Raw genomic sequence first — 23851 nt, forward strand, 5'->3', positions numbered from 1 at the left:
GAAATTACAGTTATGAAGTAGCAAGAAAATGGGTCACCACAACATGAGGAAGTGTATTAAAAGGGTCATAGCATCAGGAAGGTTGAAAACCACTGTTTTAAACTCATCCTGATACTATGCCAGCATAGTATCACAGTATCATAGTATCATAGACTCAACACAGTATAAACAACATCTGTTTCGTAACAACTGAGCTTTCTGCACCATACTTTTTCTTCATCCATAAAATGGGTATAAAGTTGTGACCATCTCATGGGGTAACGCATGGTCCAATGTATTCTTCAACATACATCGATAAGTAGTGGCTAAGATCACCAGACTCATGGTATGAGTGTCTCTTAACAACCACTGTGTCCACTTGGTTAAGTTATTTAGCGTTACTGCAGTTCATCCACTGAGTACACTTAGCAGCACTGGGTGTTTATCTTTCAAGCTGTGGGGACAGTGAGATGATACAGATGGTACTTTAAAAATTAATACCCACAAAGCCCGTGGTGTTACTACATTATGTGTGTGCCCAGTGCCCTCAGAGGTTAGAAAGGCTGTCAGATCCTCTGGAACTGTTGTCAGGTTCTGTGTGGGTGCTGGGAACTGAACCTGGGTCCTCTGGAGGAGAGACCAGTGCTATCAACCACTGAGCCATCTCTCCAGTCCCATATAACTGTCTTTTTAAGTGGTCTCTGGGGAATCTGAACTTGGGTCCCCATGCTTGCAATGCAAACAGTTTACTGAACAAGTCATCCTTCCAATGCCTGCCCTGCGCGTGTATGTAGGCCAGGGTTTCATGTCACTTGTCTTCCTTAATGGCTCCCTATCTTCTTTTTAAGTTATTCTATTTTTATGTATAAATGTTTACCTGCATGAATATGTGTGTGTGTGTGTGTGTGTGTGTGTGTGTGTGTATAGATATATACCACAAGGGCCTGCAAAGATGGCAAGAGAGTGTCAGATCCCATGGCGCAGGAATTATAGATGGTTGTGAGCTGCCCTGTGAGTGCTAAGCCAAACCTGAGTCCTAGAGTGTTACTAACTGCTCAGCCATCTCTCTCGCCCCTCTTGGGTTTTGTCTGTTTGTTTGTTTGTTTTGGGTTTTTTGTTTTGTTTGTTTTTTCAGACAGGGTTCTCATTGAACCTGGAGCTCACCGATTGGGGCCTAATGATTTACATGTTGTTTTACCTGCATGTGTATATCTGTGTGAGTATCAGATTATCTGCAACTGGAGCTATCGGCAGTTGTGAGCTGCCATGTGGGTGCTGGGAGTTGAACCTGAGTCCTCTGGAAGAGCAGCCAGTGCTCTCATCTGCTGAGCTTCTGTCCAGCCCCTGAACTTTTAAGAAAGTGCACTCGCTCTTACCGACTCCAGAGGATACCGACTCCACATCAGTGTCATATGCTCTTCTTCTTGCCACTGCAGCCAGTGCCCGTTCACCCATATCCAGGGCGAGGTAATGAATGTCCTTAGGAAATAAAGAAGACAGGACTTGACTAAAGAGCAATCTTGATAGAGCTAGAGAGGAGAGCTGAGGGGAAGAAAAGTTCAGATAACAAAAGGGGTGGAAGAGGTGGACAATGAGCACTTTTTCCTATTTTAGATTTATTGCTATTCTTTACCAGCAGAGGACAGTTTTTCTTAGAGAACACAGCTGTAACTAATTATTTAGGCCATAAGGCAAAAAGCATGTTTCTAATAAATTGAAACTCAGTTTTATTAAAAATAAAAACCTTAAGGGGCATAGAAGGAGAAGGAGAAGGAGGGAGGGTAGGATTGGGAGGGAATTACAGCTGGGATACAAAGTGAATAGACTGTAATAAATAAATAAATAAATATTAAAAATAAAAACCTTAGTCATGCCTGTGTATGTCTATCTAGGATTTAGTGGGTAAGGGAGTTTTTACACACACACACACACACATACATAATGTGGTTCAGGCTGGTCTAAACTTTTAAGCTCAAACTCTTAAGCTCCTCCTGCCTTTCAAATAGCCAGTTCTACCCGTGAATGCTGTTGCCTTGTCTCTAAGAGAGCTTGACTAAATATTATACTAAGTTCTGTACAAGGACTATTACATAGAACTTCATTTTTGTGAGCCTATTGAAAACATGTTAATATTAATACTACTTTTAAAAACTCAGTTAGGTTACACATAATGTAGATGAGTTATTGTTCCAGTCTCAAAATTGAATCTAGTAGAGAGCCAGATCATTATGAGCCAGTTGTTACTGATAAAAACTGACAAGAGTCAATGGCAGTCATTTGTACACAACAAAGCTAAAGAGAAAGGAGCTCATCTTTAATCTGACTCTTGAAAGATTTGAGGGAAGTATATTAGGAGAAAAGCAAGAGGGTGACCAACATCTGGTGCAGATGTGTGAAAAGCTTGAACGTTTGTGAAGGTCTGTCATGTGAAAGAAGTGCTGGGAACACGGGAGAGAGCAGCAAAAGTTGCCTTGAGGAAGCACAGTAAGAAGAGTCCTGAAAAGGGCTCCATAGTGTGCATAACGGTCATGGGAATAAAAACTCTACTGCAATAAAAATGGAAAAAGAATATAAACAGGCAGCCTTTAATGAATAAATATAAATGCCCTATAATTATGTAAAGATATTTCATATTATTCAAATAAATGTAAATTGAAAAAACTAATTTCTGATTTTTTGAATTATATGAATTTATAGGAAATAAAATGTCGTACTTTGATATATGCACAGTATGCAATGAATCATCACATCGGGAGTTAACATTCATATTGGCTAAGTTTCTAAAAGCTAATAATTGGTTGCAAAGTCTTTGGGGAACAGGCACATTCAGTCAGAACACAGTTCCTGAAGACTTTAGAGATCAGGGGTTAGCAACCTACATTCAGTGGGTCTGACCAACCTACGCTGGTATGTTCCTAAACAGAAGGGTGGCTTCTAAATGTTTAAGCGACTGAAAGAGCTGTGTTCAACTACCGTTCATGAACTTTGAAGAGCTGTGGAATTAGCATTACATGCAGACTTGAAAATGTTTTAAACAGAAATTACAAGGGAAAATTGCTTCTGTGAAACATACTGTGATAAAATCATTCTGATGAGAACTAAAATTGTTTGAATTGCAAGTCATGTCAGGCCTGCACTGTCAAAAGATGTGTTTTTCAAAGTGATTATCTTCATTCCTACACAAATTCCCAGAAATATATTCTGATTTCAAACCAGAGCAATGTTTCTCAGGCCTGTGTGCATGTGTAGAGAACATTTCCATATCCCAAAACCCATTTGGTGTGCAATTAAGGAGCTTCTACTGGGAATGATTTGCAATGTAATGATGTGCTAAAGGCATTCTACCCTTCAGTTAATAGATTTCTAAAAATGCTTCCAACCTGTGAATATCCTCAATGAAAGCTATGTCTCATGGATGCATACTGGCATTTGGCCATACCAGTATGTTCATGTGGAAACGTACTTACAAAGGCTTTCAAGATATGGAAAGACTTATCCATAGGTCAGCACCGACAAATCAACATTTATAATAAATTGGAGGTTAGGGAATACCACTGTTACATTTCAGAAAAGCTTCATTTTTCATATTTGTAAACATATATTATAAAATACTGTACCCAGTGTACATAATTTTATAATATTTTACATTTCACCAATAGAAGGTTTATTGGAGGGGTTTGGGAGAAAGCTAATTGAGTACAGCACTCACAACAGAAGCATAAAGAGAGAAGATTTCAGAAATTCCCAGAAGCACATCTCATTATAAAAAATGACACTACCTTAGAGTAAAGAGATGGGAAAGATATTCTAGCAAGTAGAACCAGCAAAAAAAAGTAGGCATAGGTAATTCTAATACTGAACAAAATAGATTTGAAATTAAAAGAAAACAGAAGTGATAAAGAAAGACACCTTCTATTGAAGAAAAAAAAAATCCATCAAGAAGACATTTCATCTCTAAACATACATGCACCAAACAGATAAAACCACTCTTATGAAACAAATATAACTCACTCTAAGGTCATATATTAATGGAAAAACAGCAATAGTGAATGACTTCAATATTCACAGACAAGTCATCTGGACAGAACTGGAGAAACAAGAGAGTTTAATGACACCACAAGTCAACTGGACCTTACAGATACACACGGAACATTCTTTCCAAACAAAAAAATACATTTTCTTTGACCTCCCCACCCCCCCAAGGGAGGAGCAGTCCTGCTAGGCCACAGAGGAGGACTTTGCAGCCAGTCCTGAAGATACCTGATAAAACAGGGCCAGACGAAAGGGGAGGAGGTCCTCCCCAATCCGTGGGCTTGGAAAGGGGCAGGGAGAAGCTGAAGGAGGGAGGGTGGGATTGGGAGCAGGATACAGCTGGGATACAGAGTTAATAAAATGTAACTAATAATAATAAACAATAAAAAAATACACTTTCTTCTCAGCAGCCCTTGGAAGTTTATGTAAAAGAGTTCATCTACTGGGATACAAAGAAACTTTCAATAACTCCAGTATTTTATTTTACTACAATGGAATGGTAGAAATAAATATCAAGAGAAACTACAGAAACTCATTAAGATTACACAATGTGCTGCTGAATGATGAATGGGCCATTAAAGAAAATCAAGAAGGAAATGTAAAATTTCTACATTTGAGAGAAACATACCAAAATCTTCAGGAAAAAATGAAACCAGTACAAAGAGGAAGGCGTATAGCTGTAAGTGTCACCCAAAAAAGTCAGAAAATTCAAATGGTACATTCTAAAGGCCTTTGAGAAAATAAGAACAAACACAAAAGCAGTAGACAGGGAGAAATAATTAAGATAAAGGCAAAGGTTAATGAAATAGATACAATATAAAAAATAGAAATCCCAATACAAAGAATCAATGAAAGACCTAATTTTTAAAAAATACAAGCACAACTGACAATCCCTTAGCTAAATTAACCAAAAATAAGAGGATCCAAAATAATAAAATTAGAGATGAAAAGGGGAGAGATCACAACAGATATGAAGTGAGTGTTGTTACTCAACTCTAAATGGGATGGCAATATGACCACTCCCAAGGTTCAAGGAACATTAAGGACAGAAAGAATGCAAGCGCTGGATGACAGGGAGAAGGGCAACAACCACCATCTTCTGGGCATGGCACAGCCCTTGCACTGGTCCTGTCAGTACTTTGTCAGAGACGGGGGAAGGGTTCATGGTGCCGTGCATTCCTAGGGCCCTGTAGACTTTTCATGGATGCTGGGGTAGCGTTAATCCTCTATGTTCTGGTGGCTAGCTCCATGCCCATGCCCACACTGGAAGGGGTGGTAGATGGTTAAACTGAATGGGCCACAGAAGTGACACAAGACAAACTTGGGAAGTGAATATGCTCATATACATTATATGAAATTCTCAAATAATTAATAAAATATTGTTCAAAAATGAAGCAAGATATGAAAGTAGGATGGCACTTGTATACAAGAGGGTTGGGGCTTGGGAGGAGAGGGAGAGGGTAAGAATGAAGGGTCGGGTTCGTGTGTTGAGAACATACTATGTATAACTCAGGACATTTTGCTTAAAAGCCTAATGAAGTTCAAACTTGTCCTTCTTACTTGTCTAAATTCTTCCTGTACATAAGTTTATGTCAGAAAACATAAATTTCTTTTCTTGAGAACTATCCTGAGTCAAGCACGGTGGCACATGCCTACAATCCCAACACTTAGTAGAAGCTAGCAAAAGAAAAACTTAAATCCAAATTCAGGAGAAGAAAGCAATAAATATAAGAGCAGAAACAAATTCAAGAGGAAGACAAGAGAACAAACCAGCTGAAGGTTGGTTATTCTAAAAGGACAAAGATTGACAAACATATGGCTAGACAAAGTGTAAGAGAAGACTTGACTACAGTAAGAATGAAAAGAAATTACACCTGATGGCACAGAAGCGCAGAGGTTCGTAAGATACTATGGCAACTCTACACATCTTGTGATAGTTGATAAGAAACTTAATAAGAGTTCCTAGAAACATGTTCAGGAATAGGAAATCTGAGTATCAATAAAAGAAACTGAATTAGTAATAGAAAAGAATATCATAAAAAGCCCAGAATTGAGTTCTATAACAACCGAAGAAGTATTGCCAACCCTTCTCAATTATTCCAAATAAATAAAAAGAAACCTTGTAGGCTCGTTTTATGAGCTCAACATTAGTATGGTAAAAATGGCAGACAGGAACACTAACTGAAAACAACAAACCAATATCCATAATGAACACCAGCACAAAAATCTTCAATGAAATATTAGCAAAGTTAGTTCAACAGCACATTAAAAAGTTTACCATGCTCAACTCCATGTCAGGACTGTTCAGTATATGCAAATCAGTAAATGTGAAACACTTCATTAGCAAAATGAAGGACAAAACCTATATGCTATTAATAGACTCAGAAATTCAGCATGGTTAAATAAGAGAGGCAGTGGAGAGATGTAGGAGAAAGGTTTCACAACACAACAAATGCCGTATTTGACAACCCATCAGTCAGAAAGCTTTGTTATCTAAGGTAATGAATAAGGCACTGATCAACACTTTGATTCAGTGCACTACTAAAAGTCCTAGCTAGGCCTTTAGGCAAGATAAGGAAATAAAATGTGTTAATTCTGGAAAGGAAAACATGAACTAGTCTCAGTTGATACATGACATGAATTTATACACAAATCTAAGATTCCATCAAAAGGCTATTAGGACAAACAAATTCAATATGGTTCATATATATAAATCACTATCATTTTAATATACCAACAACAAACTATGAAAAAGAAAATAGTAAAAAAACAACACAATTTATAAAATCTTAAAACACTTAGAAGTTTTGCCAGGAGGTAAAAATATGTCTAATATAGATAGATCACTGATGAAAACAATTGAAAAGGTGCAAATAAATTGAAAGATGTTTCATGTTTAAGACTGGAACCATTATTGTTGTTAAATTTCCATATTATCTAAAGTAAAATAATCTACAAATTCATTAAAATTCCTAGAAAAATTTAACTTTTTACAGAAATAAAAAAATCCTTAAATTGGTATACAAGAAAAACACCTCAAACAGCTAAAACAAAAGAAAAACAAAACAGAAAACAACAAAACTTCAGCAAGAAGAACAAATATGGAGGTAGTATACCACCTGAGTTCAAAATGTGCTACAAAATATAATATGCTACAAAAGCATAATATGGTCATTAAAAAATAGAAACAAATGTCTACGGATCAGAACACCAAATTGATAGCAAACTTTTTTCTTTTACTTGGCCCTTTTGGGTGGTGGTGGTGGTTCAGTGCCAGGATCAAAGACAGGATATCCTAAATGCTAAGCAAATACTCTACCACTGAACTACACCCCAGTCTCAGGCAACTAATTTTGGGAGAAGTGCTAAGAATGCACAATGAGGAAAGCTGTTTCTTCAATAAAAGTAGGAAAAACTGGGAATGCAGAAGAGAAAAATGGGGTCTGTGCCATTTATCACATACCATATACTCAGCTCAAAATAGGTTAGTTCCTAAACTGAAAAGCTACTACAAGGAGGCATGCATAAGAAAAGTTTCAGGACACTGGTCTAAAGAGAATGGGACTCTAAAAGCACAGATAAGATAAGCAATAATGGGAAAGCAGAACTCCATCACACTAAAAGGCACCCTTTTAGCAAAGAAATCTACTAACAGTGAAGAGACACACATGGATTGGGAGAAAACCTTTGAAAACCCCACACTTCCTAAGAGGCTAATATCCAAAACACCAGCCTGATCTGACTGTCACTTTACATAGATATTCTGGATTATTACACTGTCCCTTTCTCTCCCCTCTTCCCTCCTTTAGACCTTGAGCTTCCCCTTACATCTCTTCTACTTCCATGTCATAAGTGTGCACATATATGCACAAATATATATATGTATACAATACACAAATCTAGATTGTACTTACGAGACCAAATACATACTAGTCATGTAGGCATGACTTATTCTCTTTAATATGATGATTCATAATTTAATATGATGATCCATCCATTTTCCTGGAAATAGGACAGTGTCATTTTTTTTAGAGCTAATAAAATTTCATCTGTATATGTGCCACATTTTCATTAGAAAATAGTATTAATAAAGACATTTAGCTTCTTCCTTTCCTCTGTGCCCCTTTATTTCCTGTCTCGAGGAAGCGCTATTCCTAATTGTCTGAGAAAGTGCCAGACTGATTTCCAAAGTGGTTATACAAGTTTACATTCCCACCAGCAATGGAGGAGGATTCCCCTTTCTCCACATCCTCTCCAGCATGTGTTGTCACTTGAGATTTTTATCTTAGCCATTCTGATGGGTGTAAGGTGGAATCTCAGGGTCGTTTTGATTTGCATTTCCCTGATGACTAAGGACGTTGAACATTTCTTTAAGTGTTTCTCTGCCATTCGATATTCCTCTGTTGAGAATTCTCTGTTTAGCTCTGTACGCCAGTTTTTTAATTGGATTACTTGGTTTGTTGCTGTTTAAGTCCTTGAGTTCTTTATAGATTATGGATATTAGCCCAGGGTAAGGTGAAGATCCTTTCCCAGTCTGTAGGCTGGCGTTTTGTTCTGATGACAGTGTTTTTTGCTTTACAGGTCTTATTTCCCTAGTTAAAACTGAGCTCTGTAAACTTGTTCCTTATTCAAGGTCTGATTTCAGTGTGTTCTCATTCAGTATAATGCTGACTATAGATTTTTTGATGTTGAAATATGTTTCTTCAAATCCTATTTTCTCCAGACTTTTAGCATGATAAAAGTCTGGAGGGATGATAAACTCTGTCAAATACTTTATCTATAAGTATTGGGGTAATCTTGTGATTTCTGCTTTGAAGTCCATTTATATGTTATGGTACACTCATTGATTTACCTAGGTTGAACCACCAGTGTATTCCTGAAATGAAACTAACAGTTCTTGGCATATAATTTTCTTAATGTGTTCTTTAATTCAGTCATCAAGTATTTTACTAAGAATTTTATATCTATGTTTGTGGTGGTTAATCTTTTTGTCAGGTTGACATAAAACTAGACATACCCAGAAGAGGTAATCTCCGGGAAAAAAAAACTGCTTCCATCAGACTGGCCTATGAGCATGCCTTTAGGGCTTTGGTTTTTGATTTACAATTGACCTGGGAGGGCCGGGCCAGCACTACTCATGCTGCACAGGCAGTGCTAAGCTGTTTAAGAAGACATCATGTGAGCACAGAGAGCAAACCTGGCCTGCTTCTGAGGTGAAAATAAAACATGTTTATATTTAAAACACAAAACCAACCAACAAATCCACGGAAGCAAGCCAGTCAGCACCATTCCCACAGGTCTTTACTTGAGTTCCTGTCTTAAATTACCACCTTGGCTTCTCTTGACAATCACTGTATGAGTAACATGAAAGAAATACTTTCCTCCCTAAGCTGCTTTTTGATCATCATATTTATCACAAGAATAGAAAGCAAATTCAAAGAATGTTCATTATGGATATGGAACTTTAGGTTTGTTTTGTTGTACCTTTATCCAGTTTTGGTGTCAGGAAAACACTGGTTAGCATAAGTCTGTTAATGTGCCTTCCACTCTATTTTCTTGAACACTGATGTTAGCAATACCTTAAAGTGAGTCTGACAGGCCATGGGACTTTGTTAAGAAGCAGTTTTTGAGATAGTGTGGTAGTTTTAATGAGAACGGCCCCCATAGGCTCCTGTATTTGAATGCTTAGTCAGCAGGGAGTGGAACTGTTTGAGAAGGATTAGGAGGTGTGACCTTGTTGGAGGAGGTGTGCCACTGGGAGGGAGGCTTGAGGTTTCAAAAGTCCACACCTAACCCAGTGTCTTTCTCTCTCTCTAACTGCCACCTGGAGATCAGGATCTAACTCTCAGCTACTCTTCAGCACCATGCCTGTCTATCTGCTGCCATGCTCTCTACCATGATGATAATGGACTGTCTGACTCTTTAAGCAAGTCCCCATTTAAATATTTTCTTCTGTAAGTTAATCATGGTATCTCATCACAGCAATATATAGGGTCTTATACTGTTGCCCAGGCTGGCCACCAACTCATGGCAATTCTCCTGTCTCAGCATCCCAAGTACAGGACTGCAAGTGTGAGGCACCATGCTTTAGTCTAGAAAATTACTAAAACCTCAATCTCATTGTTCATTACAGATGTTTAGCTATTTATATACTTTTTTTAGTTAATCTTTTCATCCATTTCCTTGAGATTTGCAGGTGTTTGTCTTTTTAAATTAAATTTAAAGTTATTATTATTTTAGGTATATATGTATGTAGGCTTATATACATTTAAGTGTAAATATGTGTGCCTGGTGCCACCGAGACCAGAGGAGGGCATCAGATCCCGAGAAAGTGAAGTTACAGATGGTTGTGACTGTTGGGCTTTGAACCCAGGTGCTCTAAAAGAGGAGCCAGTGCTCTTAACCACTGAGCCATCTCTCTAACCCCAGGTTGTTTTCTTAAATAGAAGTTGTCAGAATAGTCTCTAATTAGTCTCCTGCATTTCCGTGGAATCTGTTGTAGTATCTACTTCTCAATTTCTAATTTTATTAGTTTGGGTATTATCTCTTTGTTTTGCTCACCTTGGATAAAAACTTGTCAAACTTGTTTATTTTTTCAAAGAACTCTTTGATTAAGTCTATGGATTGTGCTTTCAGTCTCCATTTCATTAATTTATGCCCTGTTATTATTTCTTGCCGCCTAATGCCTTTGGATTTGCTTAGTTCTTGATGAGATGTTAGGATACATTAGGTTATTTTAAAATCTGATTTTTCAATGTAAGAACATTGCCAACTATAAATTTTCCTGGTATAATTACTTTGCTGTCTCCCAAAGGCTCTTTTTACTTGATTCAAGAATGTTTTAACTTCCTCCCTCATTTCTTTAATAAACCATGGATCATTCATTTCATGTAGGTTGCCAGCACCTCGACAGTAGCTCCAAAACATCTGTAATCCTGGTTTCAGGAGACCTAACCTTCTTTTCCCGGTACAACACGCACGTGATGGACACACGTAAGTGCAAGCTAACACTCATACACCTAACAGAATGTACTGAGTCTCCCATTGTTGACAGTTTTTATAGTTTTTCTTGCTACTTATTTCTAGTTTCCTTCCACTATTATTTGATGAAACACAGAGATTATTTGATGCTGTGTATTTGATAATATTGCTCCTGGCCTAGACAGTGCTGTCTTTTAAAAACGGCCTCCTGGGTTGCTGAGATGGTGTACATTCTCTATATGCTACATGAGATGAATGTATATTCCCTATATGCAGCATCAGATTATTTTATATTCTCTACATACTACATGGAATATCTGTAAATATATGTTTCATTGAAAGGTGTAATTTGCGTGAAGTTTTTGTTTCTTTTTGGCTTGAATGTTTCGAATGTCTTACTTATATGTCAAATAATCTACTATTATTATACCAAGACTTACGTGACACTTTATATCCATTAGTGTTTGTTTAGAAAATGGTGAACACCAATATTTGGTGCCTAAGTATTTAGAACTGTTGTATCTTCTTGCTGTTTTTTTCTCTTTATCAATATGTACTGGACATCTTTATTGCCTCTAACTTGGTTTGACATGTATGGGGCATAGAATAACTGCACTTTTGTTTTCAGCTGCTGTTTGCCTGATAAATTTACTTCCATCTTTTGACTTTCAGGCCCTGAGAACATTTACCAGTGAAGTGAGTTTCTTGAAGACATGAAATTATTTAAATTTAAATAAATTTAAATCTTTTTAAATCTATTTATATAGTCTATGTATTTTAATTAATAAGTTAATATAATTTACATTTATTCAGCAAGAATTGTTAACTTCTTTTTAGTTCTATTGCTTGTTTTTCTATATTCAGTTTTTCTTCCCCCCCTTTAACATTAAGTAACAAAATACAGACTATAGGAGGACTGAATACATGTCAATACCACACTGTTACACTAAATATAAAAATACCATTTGAAAAGAGATGATCAGCTGGGCAGTGGTAGAGGCAGTCAGAGCTCCAAGCTCAAGGCTAGCCTGGTCTACAGAGTGAGTTCCAGTAAAACCAGGACTACACAGAGAAAGCCTGTCTTGGTGGTTATAGCCTACAGACACGTATCATAGACCCAATAACAGGAGTGTACACAAGACCCCCCCTTACAGGCATGTCCAGAGTGGTTTAACTCAAGAAGACAGGCCCAAAGTGATGTAGGTAGCATTGTTACAATGGGTGGGTACATGGCTGAGTAAAGATGAGGAAGCAAGGAGAGCGGCCATCAGCTTTCATCTCTCTACTTCCTGACTGAAGACTCAGTGTAACCATCCTCCCAGTGATCCCACCACCATAGTGTATTCTACCCTCTCAAACCATGAGCCAAAGTAAACCTTCCTTTCCTAAGTTGTCTTAGGAGGGAGCAAAGTAACCAACACATCCCTGAGGTAGGAAATGAAGAATGAACTGGGTTTGAATACAGGGCATACCTGTACTCCCACTACTTCAGAAGCTGAGGCAGGGGATGATAAGGTCAGTGCCAGGCAAGGACACTCAGAAAAACTGTTTCCAGGAAGGAAGGGAGGGAGAGAGGGAGAGGGGGGAGGAGGGGAGGGAGGGAGTGGGGAGATGGCTAAACAGGGCTAAGATTAAAGGTGACACATGAGAAAGAGCACCCAAATGCAATGCTGAGCATTGTGAGCATCATGAGGGAAATCTAGCTGTAAGTGACTTATTTTCAGTCCTTAAAAATATCAGGAGAGGGCTGGAGAGAGGGCTCAGAGGTTAAGAGCAGTGTTTCTCTAAAGGTTCTGAGTTCAATTGCCAGCAACCACATGGTGGATCGCAACCATCTATACAGAGATCTGGTACCCTCTTCTGGCCTGCAGGCACACATACAGGCAGAATATTGTGTAAATAATAAAGAAATAAAAATTTAAAACATCAGGATATAAAATATATTCTGAGAATTATTTGCATTTTATTTACTCTACATATCATTTTTTAAATGATGAAGGGTTGCATTTACAAAAAAAGAAAAAACCCACCACCAACTTTTAGAACTGGGGACTTTGTTTCGGTGGAAGAGTGCTTGCTTAAAAACATTTGTAAACATGTGAAAGGAAAGGAAGAAGGCTCAGGAAGAAAGCAAAGCAAACCTGAGATCATGGGTGTCAGCTGTCAAGTAAGAGTTGTCAAGGCAGAGGCAGGTGGATCTCTGAGAGTCTGAGGCCAGCCTGGTCTACAAAGCAAGTCCAGGACATCCAAAGCCACACAGGGAAGCTCTGTCTCAAAATCAACATAGGTAATACATTGTCGCTGAGCTTAAAATAATTTCCAACTTGACAACACCTTTAGTCCAATAGTTAATGTTCTAACTTCTTTTCTGTTGCTGTCGTAAACCCCATGACCAAAAGCAAGTTGGGGAGGAAAGGGTTTATTTCAGCTTATACCTCCATGTCTGTCCATTATTGAAGGACCTCTGTGGAGGAATTGAAACATGGCAGGAACGTGAAGTAGAAACCATGGGGGATGCTGCTCACTGGTTTCTTCAGTGCTGGCTTCCTTACAGCCCAGACTCACCTGCTGAGGGATGGTGCTACCAACATGGGCTAGTCCCTCTCACATTAAGAATCAAAATAATTCCTCACAGACATGGCCATAGGGCAGTCTGACTGAGGCAATTCTTCAACTGAGGTCCCCTCTTCCACCTTGGGTTGAGTCAAATTGACAATAAAAACTAACCAGGACAGCTATTAAAAAGTATATGTTTCCTTCAGCAAAGTGGCTGGAAACAAAATTAACTCAAAGAAATCAGTAGCCCTCCTGTATACAAAAGACAAAAGGGGAGAGAAAGGAATTAGGGAAACAGCACCCTTCACAATAGCCACAAATAACATAAAGCACCTTGGTGTAACTTTAACCATGCAAGTCAAAGACTTGTATGAAAAAAAAACTTCAAGTCTCTGAATAAAGAAATTGAAGAAGAGGGAAAGATCTCCCATGCTCATGAATTAGTAGGATCAACATAGTAAAAATGGCCATCTTACCAAAAAAAAAATCTACACATTCAATGCAATTCCCATCAAAATAGCAATACAATTCTTTACAGACTTTGAAAGAACAATTCTCAACTTCATATGGAAACAAAAAAAAAAAAATCCAGAATAGCTAAAACAATCCTGTACAATAAAAGATCTTCTGGGAAAGTATCCCTGATTTTAAGCTGTACTACAGAACAACAGTAATAAAAATGGCATATGGTACTGGCATAGAAACAGACTGGTGGATCAACGGAATCGAATCAAAGACCCAGAAATAAATCCACACACCTATGGACACCTAATTTTTGACAAAAAAAAAAAAAGAGCCAAAACCATACAGTGGAAAAAAGACAGCATCTTCAACAAACGGTACTGGTCTAACTGGATGTCTACATGTAGAAAAATGCAAATAGATCCATAATTATAATCCTGCATAAAAGTAAAGTCCAAGTATTCCAAAGACCTCAACATAAAATGAGATACACTAAATCTGTTGAAAAACAAAATAGGAAAGAGGCTTGAACTCATTGGCACAGGACTTCCTGAACAGAACACCAACTGCAAAGGCTCTAGGATCAACGATCAATAAATGGGACCCCATGAAACTGAAAAGCTTCTGTAAAGCAAAGGACACTGTCAACAGAAAAGCCTAAAGACTGGGGAAAGATTTTCACCAACCCTACATCTGACAGAGGGCTAATATCCAGAATATATAAAGAACTCAAAAAAATTGAACAAATCAAATAATTGAATTAAAAAAATGGGGTACAGACCTAAACAGAGAATTTTCAACAGGGGAATATTGATGGTGGAAAAACACTTAAAAGAAATGTTCAACGTCCTTAGTTAGCAGGAAAATCCAAATCAAAATGACTCTGAGATTCCATCTCACACCCATCAGAATGGCCAAGATCAAAAACTCAAGTGAGGAGAGGATGTAGAGAAAGGGGAACCCTCCTCCATTGCTGGTGGGAATGTAAACCTGTACAACCACTTTGAAAACCAATCTGGTGCTTTCTCAGAAAACTGGAAATAGTGCTTCCTCAAGATCCAGCTATACCACTCCTAAGCATATATCCCAAAGATGCTCAACCATACAACAAGACATTTTCTCAACTATGTTCATGGCAACTTTATTCATAATAGCCAGAATCTAGAAACAACCTAGATGTTCAACTGAAGAATGGATAAAGAAATTGTGGTACATTTACACAATAGAATACTACTCAGCTATTAAAAACAAGGAAATTGTGAAATTTTGCAGGCAAGTGGATGGAACTAGATGAGTTCATCCTGAGAGAAGTAACCCAGAAGCAGAAAGACACACATGGTATATACTCACTTAGAAGAAGCCATATAATAGAGGGGAAACATACTAAAATCTACAGACCTAAAGAAGCTAAACAACAAGGAGGACCCTAGGGAAGATGTTTAATTCTCATTCAGAAGGGAAAACAGGATAGATACTGGAAATGGTTGAAGGGAGGAAACAGGACAGGATGTCCTCTAAAAGACACCACCCAGCAGAGTATTGAAGCAAATGCAGAGACAGCCAAACTTTGGACAGAAAGCAGGGAGTCTTATGGAAGAAGGGGGATATAAAACAACATGGAGGGGACAGGAGGCACACAAGGAGACCAACAAAGAAAGAAAAAAGAAAAAAAAGCAGGGTTCAGGGAGGGGGATACTGCAGAGACTGACGATGCATAGAGAACCTAGACCCCTTGCTCAGATCTAGCCCATAGGCAACTCAGTCTCCATGTGGGTTCCCCAGTAAGGGGAGAAGAGACAGTCTCTGATACGAACTCAGTTGCCTGTTCCTTGATCACTTCTCTCTGGTGGGGTGACCTAGCCAGTTCACAGAGGAAGAGGATCCAGGCAGTCCTGATGAGACCTGATAGGCTAGGGTCAGACAGTGGAGGGTGGGGGGAGAGGCTGGGAAGAGGGAGGAAAAGAGGGTAGGACCGGGAGAAGATGAGGGAGGGGGATACAAAGTGAATAAATTTTATAATAATAATAATAATAATAATAATAATAATAATAATAATAATAATATAATTACATGTTTAAGAATTGAGGGTATCGATTAGTACAGAGGGCTTACCTGAAATGTAAGGGGTTCTAGATTCTATCGCCTGAACTTTAAAACAAAACAGAATGTGTATTTTTTAAATGTTAAGGCATACTTTATTTTATTTCTAAAGCAAATTATTAGATGAACCCCAGATACATAATTTAAAATAATAATCATATGAGTCCCTGGGGAGATCCCTGTGTTCAAATTTTCTGGTTCTGTTGCTCTCCTTGTGGGGTTCCTGTCCTCTCCAGATCTTACTATTTCCCACTTCTTACTTAAGATTCCATGCACTTTGCCTATCAGTTGGCCTTAAGTCTCAGTGTCTGCTTTGATAGTCTGTAGGGCAGAGCCTTTCAGAGGCCCTCTGTGGCAGGTTCCTAGGTTGTTTCCTGTTTTCTTCTTCTTCTGATGTCTATCCTCTTTGCCTTTCAGGATGGGGATTGAGCGTTTTAGTCAGGGTCTGCTCTCTTGATTAGTTTCTTTAGATGTTCAGGGTTTTATATTCCAACCAAGGAACATGCATGGAGATAACCTAGAACCCCTGCACAGATGTAGTCCATGACAGCGTAGTATCCAAGTGGGTTCCATAGTAATGGGAAGAGGGACTGCCTCTGACATAATCTGATAGGCCTGTTCTTTGATCACCTCCCCCTGAGGGGAGAGCAGCCCTACCAGGCCACAGAAGATGACAATGCAGCCATTCCTGATGGGATCTGATAGACTAAGATCAGAAGGAAGGAGAGGAGGACCTCCCCTACCAGTGGACTTGGGGAGGGGCATGCTTGAAGAAAGGGGAGGGAGAGTGGGGCTGGGAGGGGAGGAGGGAGGGGCTTATGGGGGGATACAAAGTGAATAAACTGTAATTAATAAAAAATAAAAAAGAATATAAATAAAATCCTGACTTTTTAAAAACAACAAAAAAATAATAATCATAAACTTCAAAGAATACCCAACAAGAATACTGAAGGGAAAGCTGCACAAGCAAAAGGAATCAAGGCCTGGGGCACAGCCAGGAGAGCGAGCGGCACTGTGTACTCTGAGCCCCATAGCCCAAATTCCCAAGGAGGCCTGCAAGGTCCCAGGTACATCCAAGAACATCCAGGTGAGAAACACCCACCCTTTTCTAGTTCCTACCATTTGCCTGCAAATTTCATGATTTCCTTGTTTTTAATTGCTGAGTAGTATTTTATTGTGTAAATGTACTACAATTTTTGAATCCATTCCTCAACTGAGGGACATCTGGGTTGTTTCCAGCTTCTGGCTATTATGGATAAAGCTGCTATGAAAATGGTTGAACAAATGTCCTTGTTGTGTACTTGAGCATATTTTGGATATATGCCTACGAGTGGTATAGCTGAATCTTGAGGAATCACTATTCTTAATTGTCTGAGAAAGCGCCAGATTGATTTCCAAAGTGGTTGTACAAGTTTGCATTCCCACCAGCAATGGAGGAGGGCTCCCCTTTCTCCACATCTTCTCCAGCATGTATTCTCACTTGAGTTCTTAATCTTAGCCATTCTGATGAGTGAGGTATCCCAGCAACAGAAAGACACACACTTATAAGTGGATACTAGGCATATAATATAGGATAAACCTACAAAAGTCTGAACACCTAAAGAAGGTGAGCTAGGAGGATCCTGGGTAAGATGATCAATCCTCACTCAGAAAGGCAAACAGGAAGGACATTGAAAGAAGGAAATAACAGGAAACAGGACAAGAGCCTATCATGGAGGGCCTCTGAAAGACTCTACCCAGCACTGTATAGAAGCAGATAACGAGACTCATAAACAAATTTTGGGCAGAGTGCAGGAAATCTTAGGAAAAAAGGAGGAGATAGTAAGACCTGAAGAGGACAGGAGCTCCACAGGGAGAGCAACAGAATCAAAATATCTGGGCACAGGGGTCTTGTAGCCAGGCAGGACTTCCAGTGAAGGGAGGGAGACAGCAACCCACCCACAAACCCTTGACCCACAATTTGTTGGCCTACAAGATGTACAGAGTTAAAGGGTGGAGCAGAGATGAGGGAATGGCCGACCTCTGAGTGGCCCAGCCTGAGACCCACCCCATGGAAGAGAGCCAGCCCCTGACACTATTAATGAAACTCTGCTCTCCTTGCATAACATCCTCTGAGAGGCTTCAGCCAGCAGCTGATGCAAACAGATGCAGAGACATGCAGCCAAGCATTAGGTGGAAATCAGGGAATCTTGTGGAAGAGTTAGGGGAAGGATTGAGGGAACTGGAGAGCTTAAGGACACCACAAGAAGACCCACATAGCCAACTAACCTGGGCCCATGGGGGCTCATAGAGACTGAACCACCCACCAAAGAACATGTATGAACTGGTCCTAGGCCCCCTACACGTATGAAACCGATGGCTGCTTGGTCCTCAGTGGGTGCCCTAACAATTGGAGTGGGGGCTGTTTCTGACTCTTTTGCCTCCCTCTGGATTCTGTTTCCCTAGCAGGGCTGCCTTGTCTTGCCTCAGTAAAAGAGGAGGCACTTGGTCCTGATGCGATTTGCTCTGCCAGGATGGTTTGGTATAGGGTGGGGCTATGGGGACATGGGTGGGAAGGTGGGACTGGGAGGAGAGGAAGGAGTGGGGTTGTGATTGGGATGTAAAGTGAGCAAATAAATAAATGAAAACTCATTTACCAAACAAACAAACAAAAAACCCACAGGTTAAAAAAATGAGCGGATTGAAATAATAAATAGTAATTTAATTGTTTAGTTTAATAATAATTAATAATTCTATTATAAATATTATAGAATAATTAATAAAATTTAATGGCTGTAATTATTATTATAAAAAAAAACCTTCTGACTTAAAAATGACCTGGCCCAGATTTCTACCAGACTTTTAAATATCTATAGTCAATCCTTTTAAAATTATTCAAAAACAAGGACCTCGTGGCACAATAATAGTACATCTGACTCCAAATTATTCAAAAACAGAAACAGAAGGATTGATCACAAACTTTTTCCATAAACAAAGTATTCCTCTGGTACCAAGCTTAGGTAGAGGTACAACACAAAGAAAACTACAGGCCTCATGAACACAGATTCAAAAATCCACAATAAAATAGTTCTAAAATAAATATAGGCACATATCTAAAAGATATGACCAAGTTGGCATTATCATGGAGATGTAGGTATGGTTCAGCAAGTGCATAGATGTAATAACTCACATGTGTGGATTTAGATTAAACAGTCATGGGATCACTCCTTTTTAAGACTGTGCTCAAAGTGCTAGCTGCGTCATCGACAAGGCAAGAACAGGAAATTACACGAATACAAAGAAGAAAGTAAGTCAAACCACTCTTCTTTACAGATGAGAAAATATTAGACATAAGAAATCTCAATAATTCCACTAGAACACCTCTAGAAATGATCAACAATTTCAGCGAAGTGGCAGGATAGAGAATCAACTTACAAATATCAATAGCTTTTCTACACACTACCAATAAACACACAAAGAAGAGATAACCCATTCACAATAGAAGGGAAATAAAATATCTAGGAGTAAACCAGCCAAGAAGGTGAAAGGCCTATACAATAAAAAATGTAAGTAAAGGCTGGGGGAGAGAAAGAGAAACAGATAGGGGAAGATAACAGAAAAACTTCCTATAATCGTAGACTGGTAAAAATAATCATTCTACCAAACAGTATTTAAAGATTCTGTGTAATCCCAATCAAGTTCCAATTTCACAGAAATAAGAAAAAAACAACCCTAAAATCAATTTGGAAGCACAAAAGATCCCAGATATCCAAAAGAACAATATTAGAAGTATTACCATTCTAGATTTCAAGCTATATTACGGAGCCATAGTAATAAAAATAGCATGGTATTGGCATACAGACTGACAGGTAAACCACTGAAACAAAAGGCCCATATTCATATTCGAAAGCACATAAGTACAGGCATCTGATATTTGACAAAGATGCTAAAAATATACACTGGAGAAAGGACAGCATCTTCAACAAATGGTGCTAGAGAAACAAGATGGTCACATGCATAACAATGCTATTATCTATTACCCTGCACAGAACTAATTCTAAATGGACCAGTAACCTCAATGCAAAGGTGAAACACTGAAACTGACGGAAGAAAACAAAGGCAGCACCCTGCATAATACAGGTATGGGAAAGGACTTTCTGAATAGGACTTCGTTAAGGCTAACAGTTGACAAGTGGGACCACATAAAACTTAAAAGCTTCTGTATAGCTGAAGAAACAATGCAACAAGAAGAAGCCAACAGAATGGGGGAGAATCTAAGCCATTTGTCTGAGAGAGGACTAATATCCTGAATATATAAACAATCCAAAAGCAAAGGGTTAAAAATACAAATGACCCATTAGAGAAGATGGGTCAGGCTTCACCCCTACTGACTAGTTGGTGTTGATGATGCTGAAAGATACTCTGCGTACCAGAGGTGAAAGGTTAGCACCAACCCAGGTACAAACCCTTCCAACAGTGGGACCCATCTGCATGACATGCTGGTGTCGTAGTACAATCAAATCACTATTTGATTGGGTTTAAGGCCACTCCATGAGATGCAACCCATGTCTGCTACTGCTCAAGTAGCCAAGATCCTGAGACTAGATGGGCCATAGACCTAGGGAAAAATAGTGGTTCTCAACTTTCCTAGTGTTGTGACCTTTTAATATAGTTTGTGTTGTAGTGACACCAACCAAGAAGTTATTTTTGTTGCTTTTTCATAACAGTAAATTTGCGACAGTTATGAGTCATAATGTAAATATCTGTTTTCTCCAGTGGTCTTAGGTGACCCCTGTGAAACAGACTGAAAATCACTGTGATAAAGGAACATAGCAATAAAATGACTCCTAATGACATTCTGCTGTATTCATGATCAGTGTTATAATGAGCCAGCAGGAAGAGAGCGAGCCACTGGGCCTGGCTTGAGCTTCTGAGACCCCAAAGCTCAGCCCCTTGTGACACACCTCCTCCAACAAGCCACACCTCCTTGTAGTGCCGCTCCTTATGGCCAACCATATGGGTCTATGGGGGTTATTCTTAATCAAACCACCACAAAAGGTAAAGTGCCACCTTTGAAACAAGACAAACTGGAGAACTTGGTGATCAAGTTGACATAGAATTGGTTCTTTGGCACTGTCTTCACACAGAGGAGTTTGGGGGCAGTCAAAAGCACCCTAATCCCTTTCTCCTTTGTTTTGCCTTCAGAACTTTTATCTAATAATTGGAGCTACTTTTATGGTATAGTTTAAATGTACATGTGGTTTTTGATGTGTTTTTGGAGTGAAAATGTGAAATGGATCACTTTCTGTGTGCCTATTTTTTGTTCTAAAGGAACAACAATTGGGCTATTCAGGTAAAGTTGCCAAAATTAAAGACCACAGACGAGGTGGCTTAAAAGACAACAACATTCTCACAGTTTGGGAGTATGGGAAGCAAGCCTGCAGCAGCATGGCCTTGCCGGTGGCTGGCCACCTTGTTGCTTCCTTTATGCTTTCTCTCTGCACCTATCTCTCTGATGTCTCCTTTACTTATGAAGAGAGCATATTGGATGACACTGGCCTTAAACCTCAATTACCCAAATATATGTCGCCAAATATAGTTAGATTTGTGGTTAGAATTTCCACATGTGAATTTTGTGGAGGAAAAAAAGACACAATTCAGCCTACAACACTATGTATTTCTAGTCTTCTACTGAATATCCTTAAGTTCTTAATACTCACAACACTATTTTCTTAAATATTACCAGGACTGACCCAGTTTCTACTTCCTGTGATTTCTCTCCACTTACTCTCCCTCCTGTAAGTATTGAAGTGTCTGAGGCTCCATCCTTGCTTGCCCACAAATACTTTTCTATTGATAGAGTTCTCTCACCAGGGCATGAAGTACTGGATGTTCCACCAACGTTGTTATCAGTCTTCTCTTCTTATACCTGGTTCCTGTTCTCCTAATCTCACTTTGTCCATTTTGTAGTTTTCAGTGGATTCTCATAACTTCTGTGGTCAACCAAGTATCCTTATTTTGGTTTCTGTTATAAAATTTAACTCACACACATACAGTTTCTCTAATTTCCAGAGATTTGGCACAACAGAAGAGATTTGCTTTGTATAATCCATTGACTATATTTTTTTGAAAGAGGTTTATTGGATCGGGATTGGGGATGGGGGAAGGAGAGAGAGACATGGTGGGGAGAGGGGAGTGCTCTGACAGAGAAAGGGGAGAGGAACAAGAGAAAAAAAATCTCCATTGACTATCCTAAAGTGCACTTTATCTGGCTAACAGTTGTGAGTGAAGACTTCTGACTAGAACTTAAACTTGAAAGTCCAAGCTAGGTTTGAGTCACTAGCGCCCAGAAAGATACATAGATTTATAACATTGAAATTGCAATTATAATGGGTTAAACAAATGCCAAGGCTTGTTTCTGAAGTTAGCAGGTATAAAACTCCTCTGTGTGAAGACAGTGCCAAAGAACCAATTCTATGTCAACTTGATCACCAAGCAAGTGCCTAGGAATAACAGATGTAAGCCGCCCTACAAAACCATGCCAATGAAGACAAACTACCCAACGGTATTGTGCCAAGGGAAGGCACAGATGGCTGGAGAGCAGCAGTTATAGGTCTTTTTATAGCATTATCAGATGGTACATTTGACATTCCAAATGGCCTTATGCCAATGGCCAAGGTAGTTAGAGATGCCAACATGAGAATGCTCAGAAGGCTCACTCATCTTTATGCCATCCAAGAAGGGGCAAGAGAAGCAATCTTGGGTGGCTTTTCTGCCACAATGAGCATAGCAAAACGATGATCTCTCATGCCATGATAATAATTGCTTTAGAGGGGCTACCTGAATCTTCAAACCCAGAAATATGATCCAAAGACAAGAAATTAGAAGCAGCATTTTGTGATCAAAGCAATAGACTTTCAAGCCACACAGATTACACCTAGAGAAAACATGGGAAGTGAAGAATCTAAGAACATTAAGTGAAGATGTATATTTAAAAAAAATTCAAGCTTCCACAAAGTTTCAAGTGCAGCTTAAAAGTTGCTTTTACTTTCTATTTCCTACAAAACCACTAACCATGAAAATAATGAAACTACCACTGATAAGTGCACCCACAGAACAGTGAAGCTTCAACTCATCCTGGTTCTTTTCATCCAAGCAACCAACACTGGATGCATTTGGTAATGACCATTAGTCTCCTCTCGGGGCTGCTCAATGCGAATGGCTCAATGTGGGCTCAGTTATAATCTTTGGCAGGCCAGTCACAGACAGGATGCCGTGGCGAATTGCTCTTTGTTGTATTACTATAATTACCGTATTAATACTTTGGAATCTGTAGAGCAGAGTGGTCTCAAACTTTTTACATAGCCCAGGATGACCTCATTCTCTTGCCTCTCCCTCCCAAGTTCTGAGATAAAAGGGACGGATCACCATACCCAGCTATTTGGTCTGTTATTGATGGCTTATGATTGTTTGATTTGCACAGTGTTTGCCAATTTTCTTCATGGCAGTTACTCTTGCTCCCTCTGCAAGTAACACACACCTTTTATAATACAAACATATTTGTGCACCTTTAAACAACGTTTTCCTGCAGAAGCTTCCAGCAGTCACAGAACCCAGTAGTAACTTTTGCCTTATGACGTTACAACCACGGCCTTCGCCGCTGTGACTTTCTCACTCAAGTGTCACGTTCACACTTACAGCCGTGTTTATTTACTTGCACCACGCGCCACTATGGGTCAACGGCCGCCCACACATTGTGCTT

At 39.1% G+C, this 23851-nt stretch overlaps 1 protein-coding gene across 2 annotated transcripts in view; it reads right to left on the reverse strand.

Annotated features, from left to right (window-relative positions):
- Nucleotides 1-23851, reverse strand: part of Wdpcp (WD repeat containing planar cell polarity effector) — a 245691-nt gene that overhangs the window by 55438 nt on the left and 166402 nt on the right. For both annotated transcript variants that reach the window (XM_055628872.1, XM_055628871.1), the window contains one exon: nt 1356-1458. In XM_055628872.1, the coding sequence (XP_055484847.1) occupies nt 1356-1458 (103 nt within the window). The remainder of the gene's footprint in view (nt 1-1355; nt 1459-23851) is intronic.

The sequence above is a fragment of the Psammomys obesus genome, unplaced genomic scaffold (assembly GCF_907164565.1).
Source record: "Psammomys obesus unplaced genomic scaffold, mPsaObe1.curated_primary_1811, whole genome shotgun sequence".
In the NCBI taxonomy this organism is placed as follows: domain Eukaryota; kingdom Metazoa; phylum Chordata; class Mammalia; order Rodentia; family Muridae; genus Psammomys; species Psammomys obesus.